Source organism: Trichoplusia ni, chromosome 5 (assembly GCF_003590095.1).
Source record: "Trichoplusia ni isolate ovarian cell line Hi5 chromosome 5, tn1, whole genome shotgun sequence".
Classification (NCBI taxonomy): domain Eukaryota; kingdom Metazoa; phylum Arthropoda; class Insecta; order Lepidoptera; family Noctuidae; genus Trichoplusia; species Trichoplusia ni.
The window spans coordinates 17,003,258-17,028,298 of NC_039482.1; the positions used below are offsets into that span (position 1 = coordinate 17,003,258).

At 34.8% G+C, this 25,041-nt stretch overlaps 1 protein-coding gene across 3 annotated transcripts in view; it reads left to right on the top strand.

Moving 5' to 3' along the window:
- The window catches only part of LOC113493772 (myogenesis-regulating glycosidase), a 40,595-nt gene that overhangs the window by 13,977 nt on the left and 1,577 nt on the right, over positions 1 to 25,041 (top strand). The window contains exons 1-6 of one of the 3 annotated variants that reach the window (XM_026871786.1): positions 360 to 906; positions 9,275 to 9,372; positions 22,175 to 22,322; positions 22,575 to 22,797; positions 23,063 to 23,239; positions 23,596 to 25,001. In XM_026871786.1, coding sequence (XP_026727587.1) covers positions 541 to 906; positions 9,275 to 9,372; positions 22,175 to 22,322; positions 22,575 to 22,797; positions 23,063 to 23,239; positions 23,596 to 25,001 — 2,418 coding nt within the window. In that variant the 5' untranslated portion in view covers positions 360 to 540. Of the gene's footprint in view, positions 1 to 359; positions 907 to 3,661; positions 3,881 to 9,274; positions 9,373 to 22,174; positions 22,323 to 22,574; positions 22,798 to 23,062; positions 23,240 to 23,595; positions 25,002 to 25,041 lie in introns of those variants that run through there. The other 2 variants (XM_026871787.1, XM_026871784.1) reach the window with 2 other exon arrangements.

Consider the following 25,041-nt stretch of genomic DNA (forward strand, 5'->3'; position numbering starts at 1 on the left):
TAGAATACGTATGCCACATATTATTAAGGAAGTTAAAATCGTTCTAAAATTAAATAAAACCGCTTGAGAAAATTCTTTACTTAAATGACGTCTGCATAACTCAGATGCACCACTGAATTGATAAGGAATCTTGCAGATACCCTTACGTATCTTTTAGAACCGTTTACCCAAGCATCTTCCGCATTAACAGCAAAAATATAACTTCCGTAAATATTTGGATATGAAAGATAACTAATCCGATCATATGACGATCAATAAAAATCCAATCTTACGTATGACGACGTAACGTTACTACCATTGGTGCAAACTTGATAAAGTAAAGCAAAGAAAAATTACAGATAACATTTTATAATAGTTATCTAGTGTTTTTCGTGAATGTCAATGCGAAAAATAATATTTTATGTCATTTAGAAGTAATCTTTAAGTGTAACAAGTGCTTTAATAAATGGGAATTTAAAATTCTGTTTATAATCTTGTGTTGGTGATATAAACAAAAATCCATCAATTCTTATCTAAAAAGTGAATAAGTGAAGTGGAATCATGAGGGTTAGGAAGAAGCCAGACCTTCGTATCGACATACCATCCTTCCCGTCTGACTATGTTGAGATGCCACCTGAAACTCGGAGAGTGATCGAAAGTCTCACTCCGAATAACACTCCATGTTCCCCTGGTCTGACTCCACCAAGAGTCTCCTACCCTGATAGCATTAGGGAAGGTACCAGGACGCCAGAAGTACGGATAATAGGTCCTGAAGACACAACTGATGAAGGTAAAGTGGAGAAAGAATTGAAGGACGCTGCATCAGCAGAAGACAGTCCTATTGTGTATCGAAAAGCAAATAAAGGTGCTTTAGAGACTGAAGACTTTAAAATTGTTGCTGAAAAGATTAGGAAGGATGGTTTGAATGTAAGTTTCTTGTTCTCATCTAAAATACTTGGGTTTTTATCCAAAAGGGGACGTTTACCATGTCTCTATTCAGACTAGTAGCGAATCTAAACAAATAACGTTTGCCCTCCTCTGATGACGTATTTTAAGTGTTATTATAAGCACACAAGGTTTAAAATTCATTGTAAATTTTATTATCACATGATTTTTGATAAATCACTCCGGCTTGCATAATTGATTAAGATAATATTTGCGGCTAATCTTATACGTATCTTGTTTACCTCGTTTGAAATAATATATTTCGTATATTTCGTGTCATACGATTCCCGGACTCATGAAATTAATCCTTGTATCGCGGGAGGTTTTACAAACATTCAAGTCACATGCGCAAAGACACACAGACTCAAGACAAGCGTTCGTAGATCACACAAATGTTTGTCCTACGCAGAGAACCAAATCACGACACGTCTGGCGTGACCATCTCAACCACTCGGCTATCCGTGCAGTCTCAAGTTGTGTAGTAGTATGATACAGATAATTCTGGAACATAAACTTCAGTTAATAAGAATGAAATTCTAGATAACAATTATCGTCCCACGCCAGATATAAAATAACTGGGAAATAGAGGATAATGGCGACCAGGTAAATACTTCATCCAATCGACAAATGCATCCAAGACTCTGTTGATAAGGCAAATAATTTTACATCACACCTAGTCTCTTGCTGAGATAAATATGAGTCATATCAATAAAGATGAAGTAAGAATGGCGTAAAAACATCGAAATGACTTCAGCGGCTTTCAACGCCATTTTAGTTACCGGCAAGGTAAAAAAATACATTGTTTATTAAAAGATTATATTCCAATATTATAGACTCGAAAACTTGTTAGTACGAATGGATGTTCCCGAAAAAACCACTGAACAGATTTAGACGCAACTTGGTGCACAGATAGTTTATATCCAGGATTACCATTTATATGATAGTTTTGTCCCGACTTTTTTGTCTGATGGCATCATTTCGATTTGTACCGGGCTGGCATGCGGTCAACAGTTAGTATTAATTAAAGAACTACATAAGAAATTTAATTAAAAATTCAAATAAGTGGCAATGTTGTAACCCTTTGGAAACGTTTCCTGGCTTGGACAGGGATGAAGATATCTTTGTAGACCCATTGTGAATACTTAGAATATATTTTATTTTTGTTTAAAAGTTTCTTATAAATATCTTATCATATGAATATACTATGACAGGCTATGTACATATATGAAGTAGTATTTTTGTGTAGGTAGTTTTCTCCGTTTCTTTTTACTTTCTCAAGTTCACCTCAAGTCATGCTCATGCTATCAGTATAATATGTTGTTATATCTAGGGGACTCTCACGTTTCAAGTCGGAACACTTACAATCTAGACCATTTTTACAGATCCCTCAATAGTTTGTTTTATTTTGGTATAACTAAAAGGGCCGCTAATCCTTTGGGATTTGGAAAACATACATTTCTTAAGACTTCCATTAGAGATAGTTTTATAAAAATATTGGTTTAATATTGTTTTATTGTTAGGGCTGATTATCTCAAGGGGGTTATTTTGGTTCTTCTGTCTCACTTAATATCGAGGAGACTTTAGCTGTTAAATCAGAGTTGACTACACAAATAGCCGAGTGGTTGAGCTCACCACGCCAAACCCACTGTGCGCATCGTCTCGCGGGTTCGATCCCCACGTAGGACAAGTTTTTGTGTGGTCCACGAATGCTTGTTCTGAGTCTGGGTTTTACTGTCCATGTGATATGTATATTTTTGAACCCGCGGGACACAAGTATTAAATTCCTGCGTGCGAGAGTTATAATAATAAAACATCTCCAAATGCTTTTAAAATAAAATACAATAAAAATATACGCTTAAGATCTTGAAAAAATACGTTAAAAAACTGTTGCGTATACATTTCCCTGCTAAGAAGTGTACCAATCTAATCTGTGACACTGAAAGCGAAGGAGCTGATTGTAAATTGCGACATCCTGTCGGGACGATCAATTTAGTCTCGGTTAGTGTTGGTATCTATTTCATTATGGTTTTACTTATTCATACTCTTAATGGTCGGGGTCACCTGATATTTGATCTGGCTACCTACTGACAGTAAGCATTATGGACTTGAAAAATAAATGTTATGTTTGTAAAACTAATATTTTGTCATATTAATAGGTTCAAGGTAAAAAAAAAAATGTACTTAATGAAGCTTAAAATATGATACATGACAGACTCGAAGTTATTTAGCTGGGTTTAAAATAAATAAGTTTGTAACTAATTCAAGAAAAGTCATTAAAATGTTTGTACCTCTAAGCATATTATTTACGAAACTATAAATCATTTATTAACTACAAAAAATAGAAACATTACTTAAATAAACCTTCGTAACTCGATAAAAATGCATTTTCTGTGTCACGGCTAAATCATAACAAAAATAACTCTGGGATCACAACTTGCACATCCCTCAACCTATTTGCCTACATTAAAAAACGGCGGGATTTGTCCGTGATCTTACACAGATTAGTCTCATACCCTCTCCTACACACACCACATCACAACATACGATTTCTATACATTTAGACTGTTTTTCCGTCTTAAAAACTTATAGTTTTACCTACTAGAAACTGTTCGTGTATTAAAATATTTAAAGGAAACGTCCGTAGAAAATATTATAGAGTCGGTAAAAAAAACAAGTGCATGCTTTTCATTTATTGTCTTATTAAACACGCCAATTTCATAATCACCATTCCACTAATCACCAACTCACAATGAATAACGAGTCAAAGTTCAGTGCGTTTGCTCACAAGTTCAAATACCGGTCGCCGTTGTGGATCGAGTCAGACTCTGACGTCAGCAAGTCGAGTGGTGATAGTGGTGATACTGGTGATGGACTGTGTAACAGTGATGATAGCATCGGCTGCAGGAGCCAGAGTTCTGACAGTTCTGGAAGCATTAACAACTATTTGGATTCGAAGGTCAAGGAGTTTTGTATAACTTTATTCTCAACTAGCTGTTGCCCGCGACTTCGTCTGCGTGATTTTCAAGATGTGAAAAACTATGAAGTTTAATAATAACGATCATCGCAAAAATGTAATGCAATATTGAAAATGAAACACTTTTTTCTACATTTTAAGCTTTCTTTTTTTTCTAATTTATAATGAATCTTGAGCGGCCCAAAGACTATCAAATGTTCGAATCAAACACATTTCATCGTTTACGATACTATCCTGGTGTCAAATATTTCACAGCTGTTTTAATGACTTTTTCTTATTTAATCCCAAAAAGAGGGGCTTATAACTTTGAGATATCTGCCTGCCTGCCCGTCTGTCTGTGACGTCATAGCTTCCGAACGAATTGTACAATTTTAATTTAAACGTGAATTATGTGCGAGTGTTCGTTAAGACATGTTTGACAAATCGAGCCGTTTAAAAATGGGGGGGGGGGGTGCAAGTATGGTAAGGTATAACTCAGTCTTAGCACTTCTGCTAAAAATGTTTTACTTTCGAGGGTTTCCATTTTCTAGTTGGGTGGGTTATGATTTTCGAGCACGTCTGTTCTTTGGCCGGCCTACACCTGAAATTGTTAGACGGCTTATGAGGTATCATAAAATTATTATTGTACTGTAACCAAAGAGGTAAACCAGAACCATATTACTGAGGCCCCGGTGTCCGTTCGTCTGTCTGTCACCTGGCTGTTTCTCAGGAACAGTGATAGCCAGACAGTTGTTATTTTCACACACGATGTTTTCTGACGATATAAATAAGATGTCAAATTATTTTTGTGGACGGAGCTGGTGAAGTGAGAGTCGGGCTCGGTAACTGTGGATGTTACATAGTGTCATAAGATATAAGATTTTGCAAAATTGCGCCCAGATAAACGGTTTCCTGAAACACGTTATGTTTGATTGTCCTCTTAATATTAAAAATGATCTTCCTCACAAACTATTGGAATATTTCCAAAATAAAAAAGTTGTTAAACGTGTTATCTTGGCCCCGCTGGTGTTTTGATCATGATTTGCCTTTAAATTGCTGATAAATAAATAGCGTGAAAAAAAAATATCAGACACCCCTTTTTTTTAAATTGACAATGACAAAAATCTAAAGTATAGGATATGTCTAATTTGTGATGTTACGACAAAGCAAAATATGAACATAAAAGTGACTTCATGCGCACGAGTTCTATTTACTGTACCAATTTACAAAGAAAAAATACGTATTTTATTCGTTAACCTACCTGACGATCATTGAAGTAAAATACCGTCATCCCTACTGCATAAATGGAACTTAAATAAAGACTACATGAGGTTGGTTATGAGGTTACGCTGTCGATACTGACAACCAAAATGAATCTTCCAGACATTGTATAACGAATGTAAGTGCTGATAGCTACACGCTATTATCAGCCTTATTGGAGAAATTTCCAAAAATATGTTTCTAATCCTCGTCGGCTTAGCTTTGGGATCTCAAAAACTCATTCAGTCTCGTTCCTTCCCCTGTGTTTACCAGGCTACGATAGAAGAAAATTTTAAATAAGTAGAGATTACAATAAATTGTTAAAGGAATCTTTGGAAAGGCCACGTGTGCGTTCTATGTAATGGCGGATGTAGACCAATCAAATCGTTAAAATATTGAAAAATCCCATTTATCAGTAGACATTGTTTTATCAATAGATACGTAATGTCAAAAACCTTCTAGCGTATTATTAACTTATTCATTGATAGCTTTGGTCTTATAGATCTTTCACATTGCATACCTATTATGAAGTTTTTATGCAAGTTTTCTGGGCTTTTCTATCCGAAATACTTTTGGCTTATGTAATGTTGCAAATTTAAGAAAACTTTATTTCATTGTTTGAAAAGCTTTTTTTTGTTTGAAAGTTTATATTTTTGTTGCTAGTAGTTACAGATGAACCAAGGTAATATAATTAACTGTGTCGTTCAGTAATTTATTGTTATGCATAATTATAGATGAGATCAATGTGAACTACATGCAACTTTGGGTTGAGTGTCACTACGAATTCTTTTATCTTGAAGTAGCATCGCCAACATTACCGAGCTAAAGACATAAGTATATACACCTATCGTAAATAAACACAAAATCATATTACGGCATTCCACATTTGAACTTGAGTAATTTTAGTACACCAATAAAAATAAAAATAATTTAAGTTCCTTTGTTTCAAGAATGTACCGATTACGAAGTAACATTTGCATCAAAAGAATAATAATAAAAGTATTAATAGTTTATGTTTCTTTTATTTTAATTATTGTCGCGCTAGGTCTACATTAGACTTGAAAGATAATAACATGACTGATTTTGTGAAAATGATTTACTTTCGAAAAAATATATTATTGCTCTGACAAAAGTCTTAAGATAAATAGCGTAATGTTTTTTGAGTAAATTGATGACCGTGCTGCCTACTACTCAATGGGGTGAAAATACACCTCATAATTGTATTATATGATGTTACGGGTGAGTCCAAAAATTTAAATCTTTACTGCTCATGCCCCCTGCATAGTAGCGTTATGGTTTTTATATATTTGTTGTATCATGTGTACGATAAGCTTCATGCAAAATTTGAACGAAACATATTCAGTAGTTTATGAGATAATTTGATATTTGTGTATAGATATAAAAGGCTCCTGCTCACCCCCTGTAACGAAAAGCGAGATAATAAGTAAAAAGTATGTTGACCGGAGCTCTTGTTGGTATTCTCTGAAAATATGAATCAAATCTATCCAGTACTTTCCGAGATCTTTCCGGACATACATACAGACAAACAGACAAACAGACAAACAGACAAACAGACAAACAGACAAAAATTCTATAAATCATATTTTCGGCATCGGAATCGTTCGTAGACCACCCTCCAAATATTCTTTTTAAAAAATATTCAATGTACAGTTTTCACTTTTCTACAATTTTATTATATGTATAGATTGTTTAAATGTTTTTGTACATTTTTGTGATAATTTATAGAAAAGAAAGCACTTTATTCGTATTCGTTTTTTTTTCAACTCTCTTGAAGACCACAGTCACCTTTTAAAGTACGTATTATAATGAATGGATGCTTTCATTTCACTCTTAAAAAATCTTAAAAACTAATTACACAGCACCACAAAACTTCTCACGCAGTTTAACTGTAAGATGATTGAGTCTCTATTAGTGTATGTCAGTGTGGAAGAGAGAAGCCGCGTTAAGCTGTGTATTGCGCTGTCACTCTTCCACGACCATAAAATATTACATGAAGACATGGTGGTAGACTGTCAGTTATTAACATTATCTTTGACTAATCGTAATTTACATCGACTCTCCCATACATATTTATTTATAATACCTACCCAGAGTTAAGTCCAGAATAGTACATAATATTGTTTTACATAATACTGACCATTATTTGATCAAGAAAAATTTAATCACGACTACTTATTATTATATAATTATATTTGCTGTATAGAGGTAGGAATGACTACAATAATTTGTTTTTTTTAAGCCTAAAATTGTTATAAACCCTTAATGTCGCGAGTCTATTTGCACTAGACAGGTATTCACATCGTTGATTTTGTAAATCTGACCATAAGTTTCAGACCAGTATTACAATGATGTAATACAGTGTTAATAGAAGCAATAATTATTGTAACACTAATACATAGTGATGTATTGTAATTAGTAGCTCACGCATTTCACGCACGTTTTGCTGAAGTAAATTAAGTCTGCAAATGAGATGGTCGACCTTCTTCAGGTAGACTAGTTGTAATAGTAAGAGAATAACAATGTTTAAATTCTCTATATAAGGCTATTAAAACGTGTTTAACATAAATAGGCTCTTTCAAACTGTTTAACTTTTATGAGGTCTTTGCAGCGCCATCTCTTAGTAGTGTTGTGTACTATGAATTAATGTATCATGCAGCGACTTTGGAGTGTATCTAGTACTGACCCTTTTCGGTAGATGTCGCTATAATAAATAAGTGTGTTTAACGGTTTAATTCTTTCACCTATTGTTTGTTTGATAATATTCAAAATATTGATTAATAAAATATATAAATATAGTTATAATTTTGTAAATAAAGTTACGCAATGTTATGTTAGTTTTACTTTGATTCGGCTTAGTTTAATATTAACGTCGGGTGTCAGGTGTGCATTAGATTCTAAAAATAGTCCTAAACTATTTAACACCCACATTAATTAATTGTTGCATCGCGTAGGTATTGTTTCTGCACTTCTCTTTAATTACAGGGTTGTCCCAGTTTTAAGTAAGGTCTTTCAGAAGTACCTAAACGCAAAATTATTTTTTGCACTGTTTTATGGTCTAAAGTAATCAACTGCTGGTAATTAACTCTACATCGCGAACCAATTATTTTAACAGAGTAGAGAACTTTGGTAATCTGCGACAAACAGTGATAAAAACAAAGCCATTAGTTGTGTAAAGCATAACACACAAAACTTTTATTTAACAACTATCTAATAAATTGACCAGACCTAGCGCTTATTATATTAAAAGGTCTTAATACCAAGTGGCATCCCTAAATCAGACGCCTCTCAGACACCTCAGTGATTAATCTCAGTTAATTAGTTTTAATTGAGTTATTTGAAGCCGGCACACTGCACCAGTGCAGCAGTCAGGTAGTGCAGTGCTCGGGACCATGCGAGGGTCCAGGAAGGTGGAGTTTGACTGTATACCACTCACAGAGGTTGGTTAACGAGGGGCTTTCGAAGGATATTGCTTGGAATCTGACCTTTTTGGAACACTTTGTGGTTCAGCTGCCCAAGATCTTGAGAATTGTTCAAGGTCATTGTTTTGACTTTGACCTTCATGGAATTTGTTGTGGTTTGGTTGCGGAAAGTATTAAGAAAGGAATCTTATTTTTTTTATAATTATTTCTAAAAGTTTGTTTATGCACTTTTGAGGTTTGGTAATTTAATTTATTATCCTTTGAATGTAATTACACTAATTACAAGTCAAGTGTGTGAAGGTTTTATTTAAGTATTGAACCACGGACCCCGTAAACTACCAGATCAATACTAATATTACTGTAATAAATATACGTAAAATATAAGTAATATAATACTCAGTGAAGTGTTTTAACACCACTGGACAAAAAGTGAAAACGGAGAAACAAATAATGTGTGTGTTTGCTCTTTTCCTTTCACACGTGTCTATATTTTGCGGCTCTTTGTTTTAGTTATTAAAATTTTAAGAGTTGTGGACCCTGTTCTTTCTCTTCGCACTATATGACATTTTTACTACCCACTCAACATACTCCCAAAATTCTGTAATATAATGATACCAAATTCCTCTACAACAACGCCATACAACACCGGTCTGTTTCATAACACCAGATCAATATCGTCTTATTTCCAATCTTCCAGATCCCCGAGCACCACCAGAGCTCGGCTTCAGGGTTCAGCGATGGAGACAACACGGCTGACGATCACACCGAGGTGTTGTCTGATGATGAGAGAGTCAAGTATGTATGACAAGTTCTAAGTAGAATTTACCGTAGAAGTTTAATATAACTTTAAGTATTATACGATATTAAGTCTAATGAAATAGGTTATAAGATGGTATCTGTTGTCTGTGAAGTGATATAGCATGAAAATTGCAAAATACATAATACCGCGCATTGAGAAATTAAGTTTTTGGCATGGGAATAGCGCAAGACCTAAAAAGGTATTTTGCTACATTATCTATAGATATACATGCAAGCGAAGTACGGGGCAAAGATACTTATTTGGCCAACTTAAAAATGTAACGAGGTTTTTTTATTCGTCGATATTTTCTTTTGTATGTTTGTTACTACAGAACTTCGAACTAGGTAAACCGATTTTTTATTATTTTTTTTAACATATAATTCCATTTGACTCTATGTTATTCTCTTCTATAAAGTCATCGAGTTTGGTTCAGCTGGATTTTTTTATGGCAGTTCGTCCTCGTCGTTAAAAAAATATCATAAAATCCGTGATCAATGCTTTCTCCCACAATTTCTCTCTACTCTTGATACGCATACACAACTTTTCGACACTCAACACATAACCAACGTTAGAACAAAGTCACCCAACCTATACTCCAAGCATCACAAACAAACAATTCATCCATCAAATCTAAGGATCATACAAAAGATTATGAACCGTCGTTTCCTCTCAACAAATGAGTCCACTTCAAATCTAGGTCCTCAGGGAGGGCTGCATCAAATCAGGAGTTAATAAGGATGTTCGTGCGATGACCGATGCATTGCGAAACGTTACCACTCGCCTCCCGACACGGCGACACTCATCACTGCAATTGGATTATGAGATATAATGTCTGGTGGACTGTACTAGGAGGACTTGGAGGGCTGTGGATATTGTTAAAGGGAGATGGCGTGGATTTTGTATAGCTTTGTCTTGCTTTTATAATGGTAAGAATAGTAGGTGCGTTGGAGATAGATTTTGTCAGTTTTAGTATAGGGACTATTCGAGATTTAATACGTCAATGGAATATTTATTAAAGAGTTTTAAATTGCTTTATTCTGGAAGTAAAACATAATTATTTTGTTTTATGATCAGAAGTTCTCTGTGGTAAAGCTTTCATCTCGGTGATTATGAATTAAAAACTTGGATTTTTGGACATCAGAGAATATATTTATACTAAACATTATACTTAAATTTTACTGTTAATACTTGGTTGAGCCGACTAGCTTATTCAGATCTTACAATATGCGGTTACATTGTAAGATCTGATGAACAATAACGATTCATAATTATCAATAGTCCCAAAGGGCATGATAAACTTTCAACTTTGATACAACTCAACATCTTAACATTGGATAAGTACATAATAGTATTTATACAAGGCACAGTTGAATTGTACTTGAAAAATCGTAATTAAAATTACGAAAAGAAAAACTGGTGGTGTTAGACTTGCAACGCTGAGGGTTCACTAAAATAGGCAAAAAAAAGAATAGAAATAAAAAAAGGGGACAAGTGCGAGTTGAACTCGCGTGAAGAGGGTTCCGTACGATGTCACCTATCATTTTTTTGGAGTTAAAAAATATGTTCTCCCACACATTCCACCTCCAAATGTAAGTTGGTACGCACAATATTGAGTGATTTACCATGTTATTTTAATATCATGGACTTCTTATAGGTTTTTTTTTAATTTTCCCCTTCCCCCCCAAAATGACCCCCCATATACAGATTTCATCTGCTCACGTCACACCTCTGTGTTTGCGTCACAGAAATTGATATGTGCACCAAATTTCAACTTAATCGGTCAAATAGATTCGGAGATAATTGACTGTAAGCGACGGACGAACAGACACACGAGTGATCCTATAAGGGTTCCGTTTTTGTATTCAGACGTACGGAACCCTAAAAATTGACTATCCTGTTGTCAGGCTTTCACAACTATAATAATTTAACTTTAAAACATAGAGAAAAATCCTTCAAACTCTTTCTCTACAACACCTTTTGCCGAATTCTGTTTAGATCCTGCTTCACAAAGCTTCTAGTCATATTCCATCGGGTGATCATCTTAGCCTCTACCATACATTTTACTGAAGTAATTTATTTATTTATTTTCACTTTCTTAACATGCTACTTGTACAATGGTCGTACTTAAAGCCTGAGGCATTCTCTACCAGCCAATCAAAGGCTGATGCAAAGATAACAAAAAGTTCACGCGTAAATATTTAAAAGGGTTGCAAGAATATCTTCATTGTTAATTCTTTACCAGACAAATCATGTAAGCGGAGTGTTATCAATAATTAAATCAATTACTGATAAAGGAATCTCTGGTCATCATTCCAATGTGAGTAGGTTAATTAATTAAGATTATATGAAACAGCCACTGTTATTCAAACAAGATCAGTTCAGTCCTTACTCTAGCCCTATAAGTTAGTTGTCAATATTAATTCTTTATATTAAGTGAAAGTGAACTTAAAGAGAGTTGATTTTGAAGTGGTTTTGTAATGATAGTGTATCCTTTAAATGAGTTTAATGAAAGGTGGGTCATTTTATGTTTATATTTTACTTGTTTCTTTTCATCTTTTAATTTTTGAGCTAACTAATTCAGTAGCTGTTCGTAATTGTTTCACAATACTTGAAACTAATAGAAGTATAGTACCTACAGTCAGTATTGTGGTCCACGAGGTTCACCCGACTCAAACAAAATCAGTCTTCAAAAAGATCCAGACTTGAAACAACAATCTGTTTCACAAAGAATCACATTTCTCAATTCTCCATTTAATTTACTATATTTTTATAATAACTATCGTGAGACTGATTCATTATTAAATGATGTAACGGTTTACTCACGCGTATTTATCGACCAGTTCGACTCGCGATCCCGCCGCGTCTGCTCATCATTAAGGACTCCGGTTGGGTCCGAAACTAGTCGGGCTACCCCGATAAATACGCGTGAGTAAACCGTTACATCATTTAATCATTTACTATAGTTATCAAATAAATAATGCAATTGTTTTATAGATAATTTAATTATCCGACTAAACAAGAAGGAAGATATTTTTATTAACTTTAGTCAGCTAGCAATCATTTCCTACTTACGAAATTTCAAAATACTTCTTAGATACATACCACGTTTCGGTCTAATTTCACTGTTTTAGTATTAAATATTTACATCAGACTCAGGGTTACATTCGCTCTTGTGAGAACTGGGTAGCTGTTGAAGATAACTTGTCGCACCATATTTGTATCTGATCATGCCTTTTGCAGCCCTAATCGGTGTTCTGGATTCTTCGAGTTGATATAGTCATTGGATTAGAAATTGTAGAAATCGCTGGCTTGTGTGCAAGCTGTATATAAGTACTTCCGAATTTCCTTTTGATTAATCATGAGCTGACGCGGTGTAAATAACTGTCGAGTCGCTTCACGAAAATTACTAAAAAATACAATCATTTGTTTTTTTAACGTTGCCATGGCTTAGTATAATAAACAACCAGTCGACTCCGCTAAGGTAATAAATATGGTTAAATTGAAATCGCAGCACTAGTTTTATTAATTGACTGGACTTTTGACTCGTGGTTAGTCATCCTGACTACCGGGGGTTGTGGGTTCGATTCTCAGCCAGGACAAATGTTTGTGTGATCAGCACGATCATTAGTTTATGATCTGGGTATATATTACTTATATTATGTATGTATTTGGAAATATATGAGGATATTTTTATTTGTCTAGTACCCATAACACAAGCTTTGTTTAGTTTAAGGCTAGATGGCGTTGTGACAAAGTTCTGGAATATTATTATTGTAATATAATAATGATTGAAACGAGATCACTATAGCTTAAAATATTTTTTTTAATCAAACTAACCGGTCTCATTGGAAGAATTGCCAGTCTAAAAGAATAAAGAGTGGTTTAAAGTATATAATTAAATTATACCAGAATGTTATTTACACTAATTAATTAACATAAATCGTTATGTAACTTGTTTATATACATTTTAAGTAGTTTATTTAAATATTTTATTTACGTTTCCATTGATAGTACGTTCTAGTAAAAGGCAAGGTCTGCTGAATCTAGAAAACTACAGATAAATTGTGCCTAGAAATTAAAAAAAAAGTTAACCCAAATAAAAGTTCTAAAATTTTCTTTCGTACTAACCCTGGATTTTCCTTCTGTTTTAGGCTACTTCTCTTTTACTCACTCCTTTTTAAATGCTTGTGTAATCTTTCATCTTTGCACATCCCTCAATTTATTTTCGACATGAGTCAGTAATTTAATTTGCCCTAAATCTTCGACTGCATAAAGTATTTCCTTCCGCAATGGCAATTAACATATTTGGGACATCTTTAACGATATTAATCGGTCATTCTAAAGCGTCCACATTATATTAAGTTTTAGTAAATACGATGATTTTTAAACAAATTGATTAAGTGGTTCTAAATTACGATTGATAGATTTGAATCCTACTAATATTATAAACGCGAATGTTTGTATGTATGGATTTTTGTTCCTCCCTCACGCAAAAACCACTGAATGGATTTCGACAAAACTTGTTATACAGATAGTTTATAAACAGGATTAACATATAGCATAAAACAGATCGATTTTTATCCAGATTTTATGTTCACATGGGATCATTTTTGATTTGTAGCGGTCGCGGTCAACGGCTGGTTAAATTGAAAGAAAAACGGTTTTATCAGTAATCATTCATATACTACGAATTCATAAATAATAGCTAATCATCATATTCAACTTAATAGCAAATGTTGTTTTTGTTTTCCACAAGGTTTGTAAACGATGTACGATTGTTTGAAATTGGCTAACATGGCGGTAAATTGATTTACGACTGGTATTAATATGGCTATCGAATGTTCAGCTTATCAAGAGATGGAAATCAATTTTATACGGCTCTAACAACTGGGAGAATTTAAGTTTTTTAGAATGATTATTACAATACTTTTTTCGTGTCGTATGTCATATCCAGAAATAATTCAATTTGAACTGAGATTAATAGCAATAAACATGAACTGATATTTAAAAGACTATCTGCACTCTACATAATAATTACAGCCTTATCAATGTTCTATTACACAAACCTTTTCCGTTGTCAAAACTGTTTGATTACCATTACTATGATTGAATCAAAAACCTGTAATAACTTTCTTCTAAAAAGATGAAAAAAATACTGTATGTATCTTAATAAATTGTAGAGCAGAAAAAGAATTCTTGGGTGATTCTCCAGAAAAAAATAACACAAGTTAACGTCGTCATTATCCTCACCAACTGGTCTAAGTAACTGTAGTACTATATTTAAAAAAAAAATTAAGTCATCTTTTAATAGCCTGAGTACTTTACGAACTTGGATAAAAATAATAAAGAATACATCAATCTGCAGTATCAAAAGTGTGGTGAGGATAATGACGTTTTTAACTTGTTTTACTTTTTCCCGGAGAATCACCCTCTTAATTTGATCATCAGATTACTTTCATTATATTTAAAGATTTTTAACTACAATATATTGAAGAGTAAATTCAAGTTTATCCACCTCATATTTCCCCAAACATGAAACTCTTCACTACAGTTTCGCGCACGTTTGATGCGCGCGCGCAACTCCCTCAGTATATCTTGTGCGACCGCGCGCGACTCCTGCGCAACTCGAACCGCGATCTTTGGATATTAGTGATTTATTAAAAAGTGTTAATATTTGTGTGTTATTTAATAGTGGTTTATAAAAGAAAAGTGTTTTTTTTTCTCAAGAAAAAAAGCTTCGGATTTATTTTAATATCAAAGGTAATATGAATTGATATATATATTTTTACAAAAATAAAATCATCAAATTCTTATTATTAATTAATTCTCATTTTTTTACATAAATGTAAAATGTTTCGGTCATTAATTTGTATCCAGATAAAGACAATTTTACAATTAAAGCACTTGCGTTGGGCTGTCTAGATAACTAAGTAAACTATACAAAAAAAATGATGAGAAAAAAAGAAAAAAATAATTTACAACCTCCTTTTATTGGTAGTCTCTTTAGACTCTTTGATTGATCCAGAATCTTGTATTCCAAAAAAAAAAAAATAGGGGTCAAGAGAAATGCAACAGAACACTTCAATGTATATACCTATATTGTTTTGCATGATGATAAGACAGACAGTTACTTTCTCATGATATTAAAATGTTTTTGTTTTGTAGAGAAAGCTGTATACTGGTTAATGGATTTCTAGATTTTTCTTTATGTGAGTGCCGAACAATCGCGATATTTGCGTTGAGTCTGACAAACATTTAGATTAAATAATTATAAAACTTAAGTGGATAGATAAGTTTAGTCTAGATTTTAATTTTAACGAGGATAAATTAAAACGTAGCATAAAAAAACATATTCAGTTTTACTTTTGATTTTTTGGCGTTCAAATAATACAACCTCGTAGCCTAACTTGAGTAGAAATGGATTTGAATATTCAATTACTGGTGAATATTAGTGAACTAATAATAAACCTACTTTTCCATTAGATTTTAAACTGATCATTTATGGAAATATCAACTGTGTAGCTATGGTTTATGAGATATAGCCTTTTGACTACAGCCATTAGTAATAGGGTTCTCATTTCACCCTTTTCAAAATACTTATTCCGATCGAATACAAAACTTCATTTAAAAGGTAACAAAACACCTAGGTACATATAACAAGTTCCATGTTTTATGGAGCTGTTATTTTTATTATTATTACCATAAAAACCATTAATTAGTAGAAACGTTTTATTAATGAAATGCGTCATAACATTAACTCGTTTATCGTTACTTTGTATCGGAACATTTGTGGAAAGAATTTGTTTCTCCCGTTGGTAAAAAAATGGTGCATCGGTATTCCCCTCACATTTTTGGAAATTGCAGGTGTAATGTGGAATTAATTTATTCGTAAACTATGTGTTGACCGCGGACCCGCCCGCTCTACAAACGGAAAATGGTCCGACGGGAACTTAAGTTAACATAGTGTTAATCCAGTTTATAAACTATCTGTGTGCCAAGTTTCGTCTGGATCCATTCAGTGTTTTTGAGTTTTGAATTGACAAGATCTACAACAATATTTTTTAAGAATAATGATATACAATACAACCGATTATTAAAACAACCAAACCAAACTTGATGAAATGAGCCTAATTTACGGGACCAAATGATAGCAGAAAAGAATCAACATAATCGGTTTATCCGGTCCGTAGTTCTTAGGTTAAAAAAAAAACCTGAAGAAATGCGAACCGCATCTTTTTTGGAGTCGGTTTAAAAGTAAAAACTTCTTCGTTATTTATCGTAATTTCCACGACATTTATGCCCGGATGGGCTGCAGACGAACGACTATTGAAACGCTGAAATCTACCCAAAGTGGGCGAACACCTCTGCCTTCCTCTTAGAAATGCAAGCGTGATTGTTACATAAATACTGTCAGAACAAAGACTTGTATTCGCTTGTCTGGGTTATCAGACTCTGCATAGGATGAACTTGTCTTGATTGACATGGCAACGGAAAAAAGAGAGACCATGTTGTGTACTGGTAAAATCGTTTCTTTTGTCGAGAAATTATAAGAAGTGCAGCATTTTAAACAAAAGTGGTATTGGAATTAGAAAGGCATACAATTACCTTGCTCTTGAATTATTTGAATCTTAAGTAAAGTTTGGGAGATTGCAAGAGGCTTTGTTTTTAATAAATACGTACATATGTTCGTCTGTGTTATGTAGGACAGATGCTAAGTTAAATATTTGTCGTGATTTTTTACATCTTTTTCTTATCTTGAATGAAAGGTAAACTAAAATACTTCCACGGAACTGATGTCTGATAAAAGAGTAATCTAAAACAAATGAGTAGGCGAGTAGTTGGAGAACAATACAAAAGGAAAACGGATTGTTTCGTGATTCCAACATTTCATATTGCTTTGTTTTAGTTACGCCATTATTGATTAATTTGCTGTGGGAAATATCATCATCATCATCAGCCCATATTCGTCCACTGCTGGACATAGGCCTACCCAAATGCACGCTATCTAGATCTATCTTCGGCTGCTCGTATCCAGCTCCTGCTAGTCATCTTGTGCTGATCATCCCTCCAAATATGATGATATAATGTGGGAAATATGATGTTCCTGCAATCTTCAAACTTTTCAACTGTTTATTTTTTAAATGGGTATTTATTTTATTCTAAAATCTGCAGACAGAACTATCTGCAAATAATTTTAGTATGATTACTATACCACTATTTTCCTGTGGTGGAACTTTGTCTTGTGCATATTGTAAATCGTATTTTAATTATTTGATTTGTAATTCAATACAATTTGATATACGTTTTGCAATTGTGTAGACATATTGTCTCACGATAACCAGAAATAAAGACGTATTGGTAACAATACTTGCTCTTTGACCCGCGTTATCAAACGTATTGCAGTCGGCTTCAGATTCCTATGGACGTAGCAAACTGCTGTTATTTATACAAAGTGATTACAAATATTTAGATTTGAATTAACTAGTTATAACCCTTGGCTCCGCTTCCAGGACTGTTGGTATTTAAACTATTCTTTCATGGGAGTTCAATAAAAAATGTTGAAAAAATGGTCGCCCAGAACCGATTTGTTAAAATAGATTGATTGACAAACAAGACAATTTTTACAAAGATTTTTCTATATCTTACAAGGAAAAGAAGACGAAGCTTATGTTTTCAGAACCATAACTGTTTTAGGTTCTAAGATATGTAGAAAATTGGGATTTTAATCTATACTTACTAATATATAAAGCTGAAGAGTTTGTTTGTTTGTTTGAACAAACTGAAAAATTATTTTTGTGTTGAATAGACCATTCATCGAGGAAGGCTTTAGGCTATAAACCATCACGCTGCGGCTAATAGGAGCGAAGATAAGTACAATGGAAAATGTGAAAAAACAGGGCAGGTATAAATCATAACTTATAACTTCTACCCACGGGAACGAAGTCGCGGGCAACAGCTAGTGTTCTTAAAAGTCAAGACTATTCATTGTGTGACAAACACAAAAACTCCGGCAGTTAAGGATCTTAAAAAATACTTTTTTGCATGTGAAGAGCATGTTTCATAGATAATCTCATAACCAATTTCCTTTTTTTTCGCCATGAAGAAAAATGATTTCAAAGATTGAAAGAGTACCAAAGCTTGCATGTAAAATAACCAGAGTACGCGAACAAAGTAGGTTTTCAAATGAAAATATCACATGGCATATTTCTGATGACATCAACGTAAAACAAAACCTTGTCGTTTATATCATGTGATCATATTGCAGCATTAGATTGAAATTAACCCTGAGGTACTCGCATTAGAAGATAAAGATGTTTATATTATATTACGGCTTAGACGCGGATTTCTAGAGACATTAATAATGAATTATATAATTATGTAGATGACGTTGTGCGTTATATTAATTTGTAATAGATTTGACTCTGAAGGTTAAAGAAACATGCGAATACCCTTTCAGTCTTGATCACGGTATTTAAAAAAGTTTATAGTTTTTCGGCTGCAAAAAATACTTTTTTTTTATTAAAAATTCAAGTCTCATGCAGAAAGACACCTACACTTGGGGCAAGCATTCGTGGATCACACAAATACTTGTCCTTCGCGGGAATCGATCCCGCGACACGTCGCGCTCAGTGGATTATGTGGATAGAGTGGTGACCTCAACCACTCGGCTATCCGGGCAGTCCAAAGTCACAGTATCTTTAAAATTACTCGGAAAATAGGTTCTTTTTAGCTATGAGACAGTTTCGTACTCCCAGTTTTAAACAAATATCGCATTTACGTTTAGAAAATATAAGTTTCTTAAAATAAGAACAGCTGTCTAATTGTTACCGTGACCCACATTTCTGAAATAAATCGTTCTGTCATAAAACTGAGATAAAAACGTTTTAATGATAGGAAAACAAATAGAGACGTTATGATGATTGCGTGGAAATATATTCAAGATCAAAAGAACGGTTCCCATTAATCATGAATTTATTTCCTTATCATTGTATTCTTTATGACAGTGTTGTAATTTATGGTTTCAGAAGTTGTGCTATGGTCTATGTTTATAGGGTCTTTTTTAGACTATGTTGCCTATGCAATATCTCTGGGTAAAGACTTCTCAGTTTCTCGTTTAAACCTCTTCACCTTTTGCATACTTTGACTGTATACGCTGATTATCTGACAAGATTGTCACATTATCTTCTTCTGGTCAGCCCTGTACCCTAAGCCTCTTTTTCATCTTATTTTAATTTACCTTTTCTCAAATTTTTAGATTTTAATTTTAGAGACTTTGAAATTTAAATGTGGGTGACCTTTTTTCCATAATTTATAAATCTATGTATTTACTTACTAGATTTCTCAAAATCATAAAGGTTTTCATCCATTCTTCTTTCTACATTGCTGTCCCTCAGACACATTTACGTTCCAAACCTGAGCTGATGTTTTTGTAAGACTGAACTCTTTCCCACGGACGTCGCCTTTCGAACCCATTCTTAAAACAATCAACTTTATAAGGAAACAGTTCTTTATTTACAAACATATATTACTGTAGCATTATATAATCATGTTATTAATACTTATATGCAAGTTTGTTTCGTTTTCTACAGCGGAAACATAGCTCTTGAGATGCTCTCTTGTAGCTCTATAGATGAGTTATCATATTATTATTGAGGGCTGTAGCTCATAATCATCATCACGCCATATTCGTCCACTGCTGGATATAGGCCTCCAACATTGCTGCCCATCGAGATCTGTATATCTTCGGCTGCTCGTATCCAGCTTCTGCCAGCCGGAGATCGCAAGTAGGAAATACAGGAGATCAACGATCACCTCTTGAAATAACTACTTTAGATGTGGAAGCGAGACGCCACTTAACGGTGTGTTGCGCTATCTTGTTTTCGCAATGTTTTCGTTGTTTTCCGGATTGGAAAGCTCATGATTTGAACCCATGCCCAGGGTTTGGAAGCTGTATATCTCGGATTCTCGCCAAATCATAACACCCCGAGCCCCTTTAGCTGCCTAAGCCACAGGTTTGCTTACGCAAAATTCTTGCGTGGTGATAAAATCCTGACTGTTTAGTAAAATACACACAGTATACATACGTAACACCTAAACTACCTAGATTTCAAATTCAAGTAGGATGAAGTCACTTTACGCATTTTAACAGTAATGGATGCCTACGACTAAGTATTTTAGCGATAAACTGGAGCTCACCTTGGACATTCTTGTTTATTCCTTAAGCCAGAAATTAATATGGTTGAATCTTGTTCGATTTTAGTACGATTAAACTGAAGAGGACATTTTTGAATACCGTAAGAGACGTAAGACATGTTTTTTTTCTGGAAAAGTATGATTATTAAGCCGATTTATACATTCACTTTTTATTTGCATACAGATTCGTGCTCTACGTTTTCAATTTTCAGATTTTCTGCAGAATCAACTACCATGTCAAATTGATCACTATTGAAATTTATGCTTGTGTCGAACTAACTGTTATTTTTTTAATTTACTCTTGCACGGCTTAAAGATACTTAATAACATTTCCCATTGTCCTTATCACTTGGTTCACATTAGCGGTTCAAGATATCCTCTAATGCCGAGAACTCTACCGTCAAATGATACAGCCGTGTGTAAATTAGCTTCCTCATTACCGAGCGTGCTGTGGCTCTTCTAAACGCCATTTTTGTTTGAAACGGTATTCCAACCGTTATCTTTTACACATATTGATATGGGCTAGGGCAAGACGTGCAGACATTAGTTAAATATTTGTTAGCATTGGTGGGGTATATGAAGTTTTGGCACTAAAGCGTACTCTGCTTGTATTATAATAAGAAAAAATAAGTAGGACCTTCCATCAACAATCAAAGGATGGTTAAATCTACAATTATTTGTAATAAAAGAAAGAAAAATAGATCTTTTTTTTATTCATTAAAATAAATAAATTTTTCGTTATATCCTCAAAAAAGGTTCAATGAAATTCTATCAAAAAATCTGTTTAATAAATGAATGACTGAATTATTTCAGCTATCAGTTCAAATGGGATACAGAATTAACTATCTATCTACCTGACAGCCATTTAAACTATAATTAGGTCGATATCTTCAATACAATGTCATTATCAATCATTTCGTTCCGTTATAACTGTGTTATTGTTATTGTAAACAAGAAAGTATTTTGATAACAAGTCGTAGAATTGTTTGGGTTATAATGACTGTTGTGTAGTATTGTAGTCGGTAGTAAGTTGATTTCAATTCCTAGAAGATAATATTCAAGACTTCTACTTAAAAACGTAAACAGTGAGACTGCATGTTGCATGGTGCTGAACCTGGGCTCCGATTCTGCTAACAATGGCCCATGAGGCCATGAATGAATGGCAATTGGGTTAAATTCGAAACTATTCCTATTCTCTTAAGCATTTTGTCACCACAATATTTGGAGAATTCATTGTATTGATTGATCGTGAGTGTTCCGCCCCTACTGAATATCCATGTATTTTTTTTGAAAAATGCGTAGAATAATAGAAATAGTGTTAATTTAACTCCTTTTCCATTAATTAAGTAATCAGCCATTGTAAATAGTAGAATTGGGGTCCTGATGTCTCTCCGTTGGTATCGGTTTGCCTTTCCATCGGGCTAAGGGAGTTAGGGAATAGAAAGTGCAGTGTATGATTATTTGCACACTTGTCTATGGATTACGCGTAGTACTAATATCCCTCGTGGACAGCTGGTATTTTGCGACCTGCCTTGGCCAAAACCAGTCGTGATTTTTCTGTTCAATCTTAACATTAATGATGTCTAATTGTTTCTATATTCCCAGGTCTCCGCTGCGGTCACCGCGGCGCAAGTCGACGGCGCCGCGCCGGTTCGGTCGCTCGGAGTTCAGCATGGACGACGATGACTACTCGCCCAGCAACTCCGTCACCTCCGTCAACTCACTCGCCAGTCTGCTCAGGGAGAAACTACAGGTTTGTTGCTGTTGTTACTTAAAAAAAAAACAATGGATATAGGTACTTTTAGCTATGTTATTTCAAGAATAGAGAGATAAAGACTTTCGTAGCCTTCTTGACATTCATTTTCATTCTCTCTTCGACCGGACGTTCGTAGCATATGACAATTACACCAGTTCACACGAAGGGATAGTTATCTCTTGCAAAGTTATTGCCATATTTTGTAAATACCTTAAAAAAACCTTAAACATTTTGTACAATTACTTCCAGAGCATTCCTCAGAAAATTCGCAAGAAGCCGACGGACTACAAGCTGCGTGCGTTCGTGGGGCTAATGTTTCTAGCCATCGTGTTCTTCGTGGGGTTCGCGTATGTCTTGTACCACCAGCAGGCTCTCACCAAGGCCTACTTCGACAACGTGCAGTTCAACGAACCGAAAAGACTCATCAGGATTTATAATAAAGATGATGTTGAGATCTTAAGGGCGAACTTAGGTAAGAAGTTGTTCTTAAATAGACTTGATAAAGATTTTTACTCTTATTTGTACTAAAACCGGAAAGAACAAAATATATTCAAAGTGGAGCTTAAGTATATAACGAAATCATTATCCATCCTTGAATCCTTCATCAATATTTTATAATAAAAAAATATACTAAAAGTCATCACAGAAATCGGAAATTTTAAGCTAAGGCCACAGACCGCATTTTTGTCAAATATTGTATGTTACATTTACTTATACATCAATAACTACGTTCCCAGCGGCCAACATCCAAGGCAAAGTGAACGCGTACCCGTGCCTGGCGCAGCACCGGCGCGCCGGCGCGGAGTGCCTGGAGTGGCTCCACACGCTGCGCTTCTACCTCAAGTCGCTGCCGCACGACCCCGGCCTCGACAACACCACCTGCTACTCCGTGCACTGGAAGGCTTTGAGACCTGGTAAGTTTCTCGAAGTAAAGTAGAATTGCTGCCTTTATAAGGATCTGATGCTACCCCAGTGTATTATGTAATCTCGTCTCTTATTGTATGGGTAGACATTGCTGCTGACCCACGTATTGACTGCGTTGAAATGGCTTCTCATTTTTGTGGTATTTGCATGTGTATGATTATTTCTGGCACATAAAATAATATATTTAACCATTTTCGAGAGGCCTACGTCAACCAGTAGACGAATATAGGGTCATGATGATGATGATGATGATGATATAACCATTTGAGATTACAAGCAATTAATTTGAAATCGCTGTACGGCACTTGTAGTTCTTATATTCTATATATATATTCTTGTATTTCAGATGTGTATCCAAACGACTGTTTCGACTGGGGCGAGACAAAAGTCCACTGGTACGGAGGAGGCCAGTCATTAAACCTCACTTGGCCGCTAGACAGCGGGTCGTTGGACTACACTCCCTTCGTAACTGGTGACATGCAGAAATCTCAGTGGGGCAACGTACTCACGCGGTACTTCATCAACTCTAAAGGCGCTGCGATTATTATAGACGACGACACCCCTCTACATATCTCAGTCAATAAAGGAGGGAAACAAATCTGCCTCAAATCAATGTACCATGAATTTGCTTACCCTAACAAACTGACTGAGTTCCCTGAAATGAAGTACAATATCTGCACCTCGGAAGACATGACGTCACTGCATTCATCAATACACAGCCACAGACGAGCCCCATTATGGGATGGCTTGAAGCCAGCTGATATGCAAACATTAGAATCTCTTATATCAGAACCAGTTTGGCAAATAGCACCAAGGTTCAAACAAGAATTGCAAGCGGAGACCATCTCCAAATATACTGAAGATGTGATTAATTTAGGATTTTTGAAACAAGGACATGTATTAATCAATGAGCATTGGCAGAATGAAATAGGTGATCTGTCCGTAGATACAAGTCGTTTTGATACTTTAAATACAACAGTAGATAAGCTACATAGAAGAGGATTCAAAGTAGCATTTACCATCCAACCTTTTATAAGTACAGAAAGTAAAAACTTCGCAGAATGCGTTCAAAGAAGACTGCTGATTAGTGAGAGAAATAGTGATCGACGGATACCAGCTTTAACTCGATTCAAGTCTTTAGCGAGTGCTGGGGTCCTAGACATAACAAATAACGAGTCAGTTCCATGGTTCTTGGAGAAGCTGCAGGCGGTGATCGACGAGTACCATATCGACTCATTCTTCTTGGACTTGGGAACTGCTTACGATATGCCTCATTACTTCCGCTGCGAAAAACTGTTGACTAACCCTGACCAGTACAAAAAGATATTTACTAAGACTTTTGAGAAGACTTTGAATATAATTGGAGTGTCGTCAGCAGTGTCGTTGCCTCGTCCTCCTATTTTCGTGTCTTTACCACCTTTTGAGTCGACATGGCAAGCTTTGAGACTAGTCATTCCTACTATGTTGACATACGGAGTAAATGGATTTCCATTCATCATGCCAGGAGCAGTTGGTGGGGATATCTATTGGCCAGGCAGTGAGCAGTTCTTGCCATCTTCCAAAGGCTTGGTAGAAACAACAAACGCCACTCAAGAGAATGGTATAGAGTTGCCAGAGAGAGAGTTGTACATGAGATGGTTGCAGATGGCGACGTTCCTACCAGTTATGAAGTTTACTCACCTGCCGAGCAAGTACAATGATGAGAGGGTGTTGGAGTTAGCGAAGAATTTGACCTCGTTGAGACAAAAAATGGTAAGTTATTACTAGTTATTACATTTTCTACTATCAATTA